Genomic DNA, 13,258 nt, shown 5'->3' with positions numbered 1-13,258 from the left:
CTATTTCATAAATGTAGAGTCACACATGGCCATACTAGGACTTTCAGGCTGACACGGTTAATCTCGAGATGGCTAGCTGACAGATCAGTGGCTTGGAACTTCTCCAAGGCTCCTCGGAAGACAGGACTGGCAGTCTGCTTCCCAAAAGTCACAGCCTTAAAAAAAACCACCCCAAGGGGTGGGAAAGGAGGGGAAAATGAGTAGCGGATACCAAGGGCTCAAGTCGAAAGAAAATGTTTTGAGAATGATGATGGCAGCAAATGTACAAATTTGCTTGACACGAATTGTGATAAGAGTTGTACGAGCCCCCAATAAAATGGTTTCAAAAAGACGGCCCTGCCCCATGTTTATCATTCTGTTTTATCTCCACATGACTTGTTTAACCTGTTCTGGGACTTCCTATAATAGAAGCACACACTGTATGCCTCTCTCTCTGTCATCTTTCTCATGACTAAAGTGTTTCTTTAGGGTTACTTATGTTCTTGCTTTTGTCGGTGGTTCATTACTGTAGAGGTAAGTCTTTCTGTGTAAAACGATTAAGGAGAAATGAAAATTTCACTAAATGGGACTGCTTTCAGCAGATTCGTTTCACATACAATCCCCTTCTTGCACACAGGTTGTCCTGGTGACAGACGGCTGCCTGGGCATTGGCAGAGGGTCGCTGAGACATTCCCTGGCGACTCACAGCCAGCGAAGTGAGAGCAGCAGGTTCCCCCTCCCCTTTCCTTTCCCGTCGAAGCTGTACGTCATGTGCATGGCAAATTTGGAAGAGGTAATGGCTTTTATTAAGTTCTTCTTAGTTTTGTGAGGTTTCTCTAGTGGATAATACCTCAGTTCTTGGCTTCCCACGAGAAAGAATTCATGTCCAAGCTTGGTTTATAATCCAAGTGAGTTTTTATGAAGGATGGAAGGAGTTTCAGGTTTTACTCAAAAGAGACATGCTATTTCTGGGAAGCATGCCACACCACGCGGAAGCCACCCTGGGTCACACTGGACACAAGCAACCCCGTGGAACAGCGCCCCACATGCGGAACTGAGGCCAGAGAGTGCCGCACAGCACGAGTGGGCGCTGGGGCAGGGTGATAGAGAGAAGAGTGAATCCCCTCCGACCTGCCACTGACCAGGAGTGGTAAAAAGAACTGGCCTTCCTGCTGCCAGGCTATTTTACCTCTCAGCCAGAGGAGGCGTGGTTGAAAGTATTGGCTGACCCCACTTGCTAAATTAAGCCCACCTGGGTCTAGTTTGGGCTGCCCAGGTATACCGTCCACCTGGCTTGGGGGCTTGAATTGGAGCATGCCCAGTTCGGGGGGGCCTTAATGGGTGTCTAATGCTCACCTGAGTCCTAAACAACCTCCTTTATGGGGGCCCTCATGGGCATGGGAGGGATAACCCCCTGTCCCTATCCTGGCTACCCAACAGTTTGACTAGGTAAATACGGTTCAATTTACTTTCTTTCAGTACTGTTAATATTATACTACATGCACTATAACAATGTTGACCTCCATTGGTTTCAACCGAGTCTGGCCACTGAATTTATGAGGGGCCTTCAAAAAGCTCAAGGGAAAATTCCATTATGTTTCCATTCTATTTTTCCATGAACTTTTGGAAACCCGTTTGTCTTTGAAAAGACTGAGCTTCAAATGCTCCTTGAGCTTTCGGATCTCTGTCCCGTCTGGAGGGAGCAAAACTGGAATTGTGATCCTTCCTTCTCACAGAGGATTTTTAGATAATGAAGGGTTGAGATAGCCTCTTTGATGTAACTACCTAGGGGTTCTTACTTTGATTTCTCCAGGCATGCTGGCAGAAGTGGGCTGAGGGTTTTTGCTTTGTTTTGTTTTGTTTTTTGGTAAAGTCACATCACCCTGATGTATGTTTATTTAGTACTTTCCTAGTTTGCCTGTTTATCTGGGAGTCACTTAACCTTGTTTCGCCTCAGTTTTTCTACCGGAAAATGTAGGTCATGGTCGTTCTCATCAAAAGATGTCCCAAGCACTTGGGAGGATGAGCGGGGTCACCTCCCAGAATCTTTGCAAACAGCTCCAGTGGGGTCACCTTGTCTAAGATTCCTGTTTGGGAACCTTCAATCAAAATTGCTCTAGTTCTTGCTTTTCTCAGATTGCGCATATTAAAAAGAAGAATGCCTGTGTGGCTGTGGTGGGCACAGCCCTGACGGACTGGTCACAGCATGGCATTTGTGCCACTGTCGAGCGGCCGGTCGGTCATCTCTTTTGCCTTGTAGCTTCAGAGCACCGATTCCTTGGATTGCCTTGAACGTCTCATCGACTTAAACAACGGTGAAGGGCAGATTTTTACCATCGACGGCCCCCTGTGCTTGAAAAATGTGCAGTCTATGTTTGGGTGAGTGTGTGCGTTAGAGCTTTTTTGCCTTCTTTACAACCCAGTACTATAATTTGGCATCCAGCCAGCAAGAATATCTCTTTTACTGTGTCCAGTAGTATATTTTCCCTTTTAGTTAAATGGTTGGTAGCCGTGATTTTAAGAAGTTGACTCCCTTTTAAACCAAGCATGTCTGAATCTGGAATGCCTCTAGTTGCCGACTTCCCCGCAGTGGCTGAGCAGTGTCAAAGATGAGTTTGCTTGGGCCTTCTCACAGTTAAACGTGGTCACCACAAATGTCAGACTGTGTTGTGTTACACAGATCTGATCGGCATTTTGGAGTCAACCTGAAGGGAAAAGAAACTGCGTCTGAACAAAGTTACCTTTAGGTATCGTATGACTCTTCCTATAACAATCATATTCTAGAAAACTGATAGATGTGGCATACACGCCTTTCCACGCTGTCCTCCAGTGTGGCCACCTAACGGCTGACGTGCAGGTCTTCCCCCGGCCAGAGCCTTTTGTCGTAGATGAGGAAATCGATCCGATCCCTAAAGTCATTAACACAGGTAACTGTTTTTGCTTTTAAACTTCCTTCATACTTTTTTCTGTCATCTTTAACTTCTGACTGGTGCTTGCTTCTCTTTCCAGGAGAGTTGAAAAGAAATGTAGATTCTCTGGTACTCGCATGCTCTTGTGGGTATGCATTGGCCTGTTAACCATGAGGTCAGCAGTTTGAAGCCCCCAGCCACTCTTGGGAGAAAGATGAGACTTTTCTACTCCTACAGAGAAACCACAGAGGCAGTTTGCTCTTCCCTGCCCGGTAGGGCTGCCACAAGTCAGAATTGACTCTTGGCAGAGAGTGGGTGCGTTGGTTTGTTGTAGGGTGTGCTTGTGGTCAGTTCACACTCTGGAAATGGACAAGAGGTTTTGTGGTCTTTCTTGGTAAGGTCATGAGCCAGCCTCTCATCCATGTTAATGGTGACCACAAGTCACTAGCACTGAACATCGTGGCTAGATTCTCATTTGTAATCCAGCAAAACACTGAGATCCTTGAGGTAATTTTCAGAAGAGATACTGAGACAGATCGTAACCCTGATTATGGTCATCTAAGAAGGAATAGCTTCTAGGCTTGATTGTGTGGCTCTTGCTGTGTGAACCTGGGTACATTGCTTCCTCTCTCGCCCTCATTGGTATGAGGGAATCAGCTAGATGGTCCCTAACTCTGAGCTCTGTTACTTTGTGTTATGCTGGCTCCACTGTTTATATGAGGTCAGAGAAAGTGATGTTTGCGCTTGCGTTTGATGAGGTCACAGTGCCAGTATTTGCTGGGGGGGATTGGCAAAGCAAAGACTCAAGGGCAACAGGCATAGTGGAGAGGGGAGAGGACAGTTATTTCCAGCTTGTGGGTAGACTCTCTGAGATGAAGTCCTTAAACCTTGTGGGGATGTGAGTGAGCTCTGTTTCAGTCACCACTTGCAGCCTCAGTACCTAGAATACAAACTATAGGTTTGGTAAATTATTGTAAGTGCTCAATGAGTGGTCATTATCTTTGGGTACAGATTTTCAGGAGTTTTAAAGTGAAAAGCTGTGCACAGATTTTTTGTAAACATTTTTTGCCCCCTTGCTCAGAATCCTGGTGATACAGTGGTTAAAGCACTTGGCTGCAAGCCTAAAGGTCAGCCGTGTGAACTTAATAGCCAGCGCAGAAGAGAAGGTGCACAGCCCTGAAAGGAGCAGTTCTCCTGCAGAGTGGCTGTGACTTGGAATTGACTCCACTCAGCACCTGTGGGTTTCGGTGCGCTTCCTGGCTGCCTGGAAACAGACACCTCTCCTTCCGTTTTGACCAGACAGTAGTGTGTTAAACTGACTTAAAGGTTTTTGCCTTCAAATCAGTTAGGTTCCACTCCCTCCCATCCTCAAAAAGAAAGAAAAAGTGTTTCATGACATTCAAGAACAAATAATAATTTGGGCTGGCTAACCAATGTGTATTAATGTGCAGATAATGATTTGAAGTTAGCACAGACACTCCTGGAAAAAGAATGCTTCTGTGGCACATGGAAATACCTTCTCATATCACAGACACATTTTGTTCCCAGTCATTATGCCATCAGTATGCCGCAAGCAGCTTGTTCCACGATCACACGTACACATTTTGTTTGTGAAACGGAACACAAACACGAATTAATTTTGTGTTCATTCCCTCCTTTCAGATTTGGAAATAGTGGGATTTATTGATATAGCTGATATCTCCAGTCCCCCGGTTCTGTCCAGACATCTGGTTCTCCCGATAGCACTTAACAAAGGTGAGTTATCTTCCTCTGCCAGGGACACATAGGAAGCCTCTTACGAACTAAAAGGCGATCTGATTGATCTGCAATCACCCATTGGCATCTCTGGGCTTTGGTTGCAAGGGTTTGTTCAGCATCATTGACTCTAGGAAGTAAGGATTCCATGACAGTTGGAAATTCTTTTCCACATTTGCCCCTGACAGGCAGAATCTTGATATGTTCACACAGGTCATATATTGTGGTCATTGTGTTATACTTACCTTATCGATCTTAGGACAACCAGGATTGTTCTTTATCTCTAAGTCCTGGGGAAAGTCTGCAGGTCCATGTACGTCATCGACAAAGAGATTAGGCAGAATGGAAAGGAAATGCTGGGAAGCAGTGGGAAAAATACGACCGGGTGAGATGTGGCTGTTGGAAGCCACTGCAAACAGTGCTTTCTTTCTGCTGTGTTAGAAAGGCCTTGAATGAGCTGGAGCGGGCAGACGCATTTCGAGGAAGCTAACTGGGAAGGTTCCTCTCTCGGCAGCTCTGTGGGTGCACCTGGGGTTGGAGACTTCGGTGAGGAAGCTGGAGAGTGACCACTGCTGACCCTGGGACGGTGGGGTGCCCATTCACATTCTGCTGCAAGGTGTCGGTTGAGAACACTGATGGGTGTTTCAAACTGCCAACTAACATCTCTCTGACCATGCCAGGGGGTACTATGGAAAATGGATTTTTTTGTTTGTGAACAGCTATGTCAAGCTAGAATTCACCTACATACATGTCACCCATTTGTACTGTGCGATTCAGTGGTGTTAGTATGTTTTTTAGTATAGTACCATAGTTATACAATCATCACCCCAAAAGAGACACACCATGCCTTTGTCTTCTGATGGCCTTCCGCCCCGGCATCCGCTGATCTGCTTTCTGTGGTGTCTGCTCTGACCATTTCATGTAAGTGGACTAACACAGCATGTGGAAACGGACCCTTACACGGGCACTGGAAATTAGAATGTGAATGGTCTTCGTGACTGTATTCCCACAGCTCCATCCACTTTGCTCCCCGAGGTGAGAAATAGCAGACAGTGTCATCGTCGGTAGTTCTTGCGGGTTGCTGGAGCCGAATGAGTGTGACCCGTTTTCTTCTTCTTTTCACAGAAGGTGATGAGGTCGGAACTGGCATCACAGATGACAATGAAGATGAGAATTCAGCCAATCAGATTGCAGGCAAAATACCCAACTTTTGTGTCCTGCTCCATGGCAGCCTAAAAGTGGAAGGAATGGTGGCAATTGTTCAATTAGGGTAGGTGCTCGTCACTTGCTTGCTTTTCATGCCACCTTCTCCACCTCCCAGTCCCTTCTAATCTTCAGTCTAAATTAAGGTGACCAGATGTACCACTTTTGGCGGGACAGCCCCGATTTTTGGCGTTTTAAAAAAGTCTCGATTTTTGGAAAGAATGCATGACAAGCTAGGGAACAGTCTCTTTGGTCCATATAGACCAACTTTTTAATCAAGAAACACACACACACACACACACACCCGTCAATGGTGTCCCGCTTTAAATCTGGTCACCTTAGTCTAAATCACCCGCTAGAGTACGTGTGGCGTGCGCCTTCTTGGCACGAGTTGGCGGTTCTCCTCGTGCTTTTCACGGTGGCCGTGCGCAGCCTGCACTGGCTGTGGCTTGGGCCTTATCAGTTCCCCTCCCCCACTAGGGGCTTTTAGGCAGGACTCCTGCATCGTCTCTTCTGTAAAACGAGAGGCAAAGAGCATTTTGCCACGTGCCAGGCTTTCCTCCGGCGCTTTATATATTTTACCTCGTCCTGGCGCTCACGGCAGCATGGTACAGGAGACAGCGATGTCAGCCCCTCTTCCAGCTGAGGAGTCTGAGGCCGACCGAGGTTCAGTCACTGTTCACAGTTGCACAGCTAGGAAAAGGGAGAGCGGGGTTCTTTCCCATGCAGTCGGACCCCAGAGCCATGCTTTGAAGCACTCGGCTGGGTTTCTGTGAGCTTCTGCTCTTTGTTTCTCCATCTGTCAAACCTGTTATTAGAAACAAGGAGATGACTCGTCATCTTCTGGCCACCCACTCCTCTGAGGCTGGCCCAGAACCCGGGGGTGACTAGAATGGGATAGCAAGAGGTTAGGGTTAGTCAGCGGAAGCACAGCTACATTGCTGCTTGGTTCAAATTAGTGGCCCCAAAGGGAGAAGGAAACCCTTCTTATTAGATTTAGCCCACAGTGTTTCTTGCCACCAGACTTTTTGCATTGGTTCTGAATATTAGACTCACACAGGCCCCTTTGAGAACATGAGACAGAGCCTCTTGTAGAGACTGAGTGGTGGCCTTCTGCCCAGTGTTGGGGGTGTCTGTGTGGGTACTGCTGTGAATGACTCAGGGTGCACCTGAAAAGATTTACAGGTCCTGGCCCTTGATCCTCTTCGCCACCCTGATAGCTGCTTGCTGCCCTTTGTGATGTTTTGTTTTTTCTCTTTTAAGACTGTTTTGATGCCCAGGTATACATGATTTCACTTCATATGTAATAATAGGCCCCAGGGGGTGGTAATATTATGGGGCACCAGTATGCATTTTTAGGGTTAGGATCTGGCTGCACTGGCACTGGCACTCGCACTGAAGCCCAGGCCCCTAAGCAGAGCAGCACAGACTAGACTTGTGTAGCGTGATGGTCCCAGGCTTATGCTCTTCGGCTCTTCCATCTTCTCTCCCTTTAGTCCTGAATGGCATGGAATGCTCTACTCCCAGGCTGACAGCAAGAAGAAGTCAAACCTCATGATGTCGCTCTTTGAGCCTGGCCCAGAACCACTCCCATGGCTAGGGAAAATGGCACAGTTGGGACCCATTTCAGGTATAATCCCGATCAATTCTACTTGCCTCTCTGCTCTCTGGCTGTGCAGGTGGAGTGCTGGGTGACCTCCATGGCCAATGTGCTGTGGCCTCTAATGCTGACTGTGTACATAGAGGACCCCTAGAGAGTGGGCTGTTGGAGCTTTTTAACTCCCACAGCACTTAGGTTACTTAAAGTAAATGTAAATACTTCAGTTGAAAAGTTTTTCCTCTGGTGTATTATTTTCATCCCAAATGTCCTGTGGACATTCCTAAATCTTTTAAACTCCCTTCCTTGAACTCACAGGGGCATTTCTAACCTGCCCTACAGGGTTGCTGTGAGTCGATATCAACTCAATGGCATTGAATTTTCTTTAGTTTGTTCCTAGTTTTTCAGGATCCAACTGTAGAATTATTTGGACTCAGTTCAATTTCAAGAACATCTACCAAACAGCCTACTCTGTGCCAGGTCAGGGGATACAAGAGTGAATTGGGGTTGCCCAAAGTCTAGCAGCAAGTGGAATGATAAGCACAGGCTGGCACCAGACCCGCGTCGTCTGAAGAAGGAGGGGGTGATCAGCTCTGCTTGGAGGATTCGGAAGTCTTCACAGAGAAGGACAGCCTCGTTGGATTTTTAAAAAGAAGAACAACCAACAAAGACGAAGGGTCGTTCTGGGCAAATGAGGCCATGAAGGAAGGAACGGAGAAAGCTCAAAAAGTGTAAGGGGGCTGGTGGGATGGGGAGGTGGCAGTTAGAAGCAGGCAGTGTCTAGAGCAGGACAGGTCTCATCTGAAGTGTGAAAACTGACTGTTTATTCTGGAATACTAGGTAGATGGATTTTAATTCTAGGTGCCTGGTGCCCCCTGGAATTGTGTGATGTGACCATTATCAAAGTGAGAAAGAAGAATTTGCATTTAGAAAGATAACTCTGGATTGTGGGGTTGAAAGATCAAGACTAGGGGAAGGGCATTCTTCAGCTTGGAGGCTGCTGTGAGAGGTCCGGAGATGTAACGAGAGCCAGTCACCAGGGAAGTGGCTGGGCTGAGGAGGGGGAATCCATGTAAAGATAACAACTCAGGAGGGAGAATCAGTCATGAGTGCTTTAGAGAATAAAGGAGGGAAAAGTTGAAAATGAGCCCAGGTTTCCACCCTACGCTGTTGGGTCAAAGGGTGGTGCCCTAGTGGACATAGTGAACAAGGAAAGCTAGGTCTAGGAGAACAACTGGTTTGCGCGTGCTGAGTGTGTCGAGGAGGTAGCCGGTCCAGGTGCCAAGGGACAGTTTCTGCCAAACTCTGGAGTTCGGGAAATGGGAGAATTGAACACACCATCTTTAATTCTAAGCACATCTGTAAGCATTAAAATGACGAGAAAGGAAGCTTGTTTTTTTTGTGGCAGAGTTTTAAAATTGGAGTGTTTATGTTTGCTGGGCCCGGTCTAGAGAGAATCTGATGCAGTAGGTCTCGATTCAGGACCAGAAACTTGCAGTTTGTTTGTTTTTTAACTTGCAGTGTTAATATTGGCTCAAGTGGTTTCTGATCTAAATCATCTGTGACCATACTTTAAAGAGGAAGAGGGCCAAGGGCTATACCCCTGGGAAGCGCCAGCGTACGAGAGGGCGGTGAAAAGAGCACTATCAAAGAAACTGCCAAGAAGAATCAGGTGGAAGCAGAAGAACATAGGGAAATGGCATCGCAGAAGCCCAGAGTGGCCTCAGGAAGGAAGGGAGGGCCTGTGAAGCTCCACACCACGCAAGTCCGCGCCAGTCTGAGCCTTCTCTGCTACAGAGGCCTCCTCAAGGTTCTGACTGAGAATGGGCCCTAGAGTCTAGATCAGGGCTTCACAAACTCTCAGTAAAGGATCAGGTAGTAAACATTTTAGGCTCTGTGCGACATAGGTTAAAACATTCAGCTCTGCCATTGTTAAACTCTGCCTTTGTTAAAACATTCAACTCTGCCATTGCAGCATGAAAGCGGCCAGCGTTTCTCTGTTCCAATTACCCAGTCCCTATGACTCCTCAGGATCGCACCAGCGGTGTGCTTCTTCCATGTGGACGTGTTGCTTCTCTGCTGAATGGTGGCTTGTCTAACTGCTTTTAGAGATGGCCGGTTTCTTGTAGAATTAACTTTTTTTTGTTGTTTCTTTTGGCAATTACTTTCCTTTGTACATAACAAGTATATTGCTGTATCTTGGTTTCAATTTTTTAAATCATTTTATTGGGGCTCATACAACTCTTATCACAATCCATACATATATCCATTGTGTCAAGCACATTTGTATATTTGTTGCCATCATCATTCTCAAAACATTTGCTTTTTGCTTGAGCCCTTGCTATCAGCTCCTCATTTTTCCCCTCCCCCCTCCCTCATGAACCCTTGATAATTTATAAATTATTATTTTGTCATGTCTTACAGTGTCCAACGTCTCCCTTCACCCACTTTTCTGTTGTCCATCCCCCAGGGAGAAGGTTATATGTAGATCTTTGTAATCGGTTCCTCCTTTCCACCCCACCCTCCCAGTATTCTCACTCTCAGCACTGGTCCTAAAGGTATCATCTATCCTGTATTCCCTGTGTTTCCAGTTTCTGTCTGTACCAGTGTACATCCTCTGGTCTAGCCAGATTTGTAAGGTAGAATTGGGATCATGGATAGTCTAGAGGGGAGGAGGCATTTGGGAACTAGTGGAAAGTTGTACTCTGACTGGCTCGTCTCCTCCCCGCGACCCTTCTGTAAAGGGATGTCCAGGTGCCTACAGATAGGTCTTGGGTCCCCAATCTGCACTCCTCCCTCATTCACAATGATTTGATTTGTTGTTCTTTGATGCCTGATACCTGATCCCTTCAACACCTTGTGATCACACAGGCTGGTGTGCTTCTTCCATATGGGTTTTGTTGCTTCTCAGATAGATGACCATTTATTTACCTTCAAGCCTTTAAGACCCAGATGCTATATCTTTTGATAGCTGGGCACCATCAGCTTTCTTCACCACATTTGCTTAAACACCCATTTGTCCTAAGCTATCCTATCGGGAAGGTAAGCACACAGTGATATGATTTTTTGTTCTTTGATGCCTGATAACTGATCCCTTCAGCACCTCGTGATCACACAGGCTGTTGTGCTTCTTCCATGTGGGCTTTGTTGCTTCTCAGCTAGATGGCTGCTTGTTTACCAGTTTCATTTTTTTAATTTGTGTATTTAAATATTATCATCTTCTCTTTCTCTTACCACAACATCCCACCCCCAGCTCACAAGCACATTTCCCATACCCTCTGCTTCCCAGCTAGTGTGGTGCTAATGCCTGTCTTGGGAGTCCGATGATGTTAGCTTCACTGACACCTGGACCACATAGTATACACAATGTGCATTTCTTTTCTGTGCACTGTAGTTTCCCCTGTAGTTACAACTTTGCTCCCACCACCCAGCCACCCCTTATTTGTTTTCTATGTACTTATCCCAAGCACTGTGAATCAAAAGACAAGGGCTCTGAAAACATTTGTAGAAAATTCTATTACCTTTTAATCCCATTGTTCCACAAACTTTTTGAAGCTCCACTCCTTGCCCCCTAGTACATTCATGAGATATTTTGTCAGTTTCCTCCCACCCACCACCCACCCCTTTGGTGCCACTTCCCATCCTCCTATGTCGTTGACAGACCAGTGGTGCTCCAGGCGTGTTGCTTAGCTATCCTGACTCTCCTTCATCTGGCTCCTATGACTCCTGTTTCATGTTCCTTCTGGGGAAAAGATCTATAGGAAGTAGATATTTTGAAATCTTGTGTCCTTTAGAAATGTCTTTGTTTTATCCTTTACACATGATTGGCAGTTTAATTGAATATAGAGTTCCAGATTGGGACTCCTTTTGACTCAAAATTTTGAACCTTTCTCTTGTTATCTCTTCTGGCTTCCAGTCCTGCTACTGAGAGCCTAGTGCCATGCCAAGTTCCAGGCCTTTGACCCTGACCTGGTTTTTTTCTGTCCAACCTGAGAATTGTCTTTGTACCCCTGGTGGTTTGAATGTCAGAAGTTGTTAGTTGTTCCTGGGTTCTCCATTCCATGTGTTGGCAACCCATGTCTTCTCCCCTTGGAACATACATTCTTTCTTTGATTTTTTTCCCCTTTTATTTTCTGTTCTTTTATAGAACCTCTGTTTTGCTCTATGTGTGTGTATCTTTCTTAACTTTAGCTATTTTTTCATCTTTATCTTTTCTGTCTTCTGGGCAGTGTCGTCGCGTTTACAACAGTTTGATTTTTATTTCTGCTAGCATATTTCACTACCACTCCTCTGTCCTTTTGTCGAACCGTGGCAGCTCACTTGGTGCTGTGGTGCTAGAAGCTGTGCCACTGAGATTTCAAATACCAGCACACAGTCACCGTGGTGAGCCAGTTTCAGTGGAGCCTCTAGACTAAGCACAGAGTAGGAAGAAGGAATAGTTTGTGCATTTCTGAGTGTTTAGCCACCAAAAACCTTTTGAAACGCAGTGAACCATTGTGCTAGGAAATCAGCCCCTCAGATTGGAAGGGACTCATTACAGCTGAGAAAGAACTGCCTCTTCAGAGTAGAGTCAAGTTTAATGCTGTTGATGGAGCAAAGCTTTTGTTGATGGGACAAGATACAAAGTGAGAAGAAACTGTTGCAAACATTAATACCCAGAAAATGGAATACATGAAGCATTAGTCTAGGAAAATTGGAAGTCATCAAGAATAAAATGCAACCCTTAAAGATTGAAATCCTAGGCATTAGTAACTGACATAGATTGGTATTGGCCATTTTGAATGAGACGTTTGCCTGGCTCACAATCTTGGAAATAGTATTCAAGAGGAATGGCATAGCATTCATCATCAAAAAGAACATTTCAAGATCGATCTTGAAGTGCCATGCTGTGACAGAATAATATTTATATGCCTATAAGAAACAACGGTTAATAGTATAAATTCAAGTTTATACTCAAGCCACTAAATCCAGAACTCACTGCCATCAAGTCAGTGCTGACTCAGCAACACTGTAGGGCAGGTTAGAACTGCCCTGGTGAGTTTCCAAGATTAACTCTTTACGGAGTAGAAAGCCCTGTCATTCTTCCACGGAGCAGCTGATATTTTTGAACCACTAACCTTGCAGATCACAGCCCAACTCTCAAACACTGGACCACCAGAGCTCCCCTAACCACTAAAGCCAGTGGATAAAGAAACTGAAGAATTCCACCAGTCTGACATTGATCAAACATACAACCAAGATATATTTGGTAAATTACTAGATATTAGAATGTAAAAGGTAGAAGCAAAGAAGTAGGATCAATAGTTAGAAAACATGACCTTGGTGATAGATATGAAGCTAAAAATCCCATGATTGATTTTTGTAAGACCAACAACATCTTTCTTGCAAATGGCAACTATACATGTGGACCTCACCAGATGGAATACGCAGGAATCAAATTGACTGCATCTGTGGGAAACGATGGAGAAGCTCAATATCATTAGCCGAAACAAGGCCAGGGACTGGCTGGAGCAGACCATCAATTGCTCATATTCACGTTCAGGTTGAAACTGAAGAAAATTAAAACAAGTTCACAAAAGTCAAAATAGGTCCTTGATCGTATACCACCTGAGTTGAGAGACTGTCTTAAAAACCGATTTAACACATTGAAAACTAATGAGTGAAGACTGGATCAGTTTGGAGATTACATTAAGAACATCAGACGTGAAGAAAAAGATAGGAAAGGAATAAAAACTGAATTGAATAGCAAAAGAGACTCTGAAACTTGCTGGTGATCCTAGAGCAGCCGAAGCAATGGGAGGAACCATGAAGTAGA

At 45.4% G+C, this 13,258-nt stretch overlaps 1 protein-coding gene across 1 annotated transcript in view; it reads left to right on the top strand.

Moving 5' to 3' along the window:
* Window positions 1-13,258, top strand: part of INTS14 (integrator complex subunit 14) — a 28,582-nt gene that overhangs the window by 8,141 nt on the left and 7,183 nt on the right. Inside the window, exons 3-8 of the mRNA XM_004711927.2 lie at window positions 617-772; window positions 2,240-2,358; window positions 2,764-2,906; window positions 4,551-4,643; window positions 5,769-5,913; window positions 7,343-7,476. Of these exons, the coding sequence (XP_004711984.1) occupies window positions 617-772; window positions 2,240-2,358; window positions 2,764-2,906; window positions 4,551-4,643; window positions 5,769-5,913; window positions 7,343-7,476 (790 nt within the window). The remainder of the gene's footprint in view (window positions 1-616; window positions 773-2,239; window positions 2,359-2,763; window positions 2,907-4,550; window positions 4,644-5,768; window positions 5,914-7,342; window positions 7,477-13,258) is intronic.

The sequence above is a fragment of the Echinops telfairi genome, unplaced genomic scaffold, assembly GCF_000313985.2.
Source record: "Echinops telfairi isolate 266 unplaced genomic scaffold, ASM31398v2 ScPeMD7_7475;HRSCAF=8513, whole genome shotgun sequence".
Taxonomy (NCBI): Eukaryota; Metazoa; Chordata; class Mammalia; order Afrosoricida; family Tenrecidae; genus Echinops; species Echinops telfairi.
The sequence above is the reverse complement of the archived record's forward strand: the minus strand, read 5'-3'. Positions and strand labels throughout refer to the sequence as shown.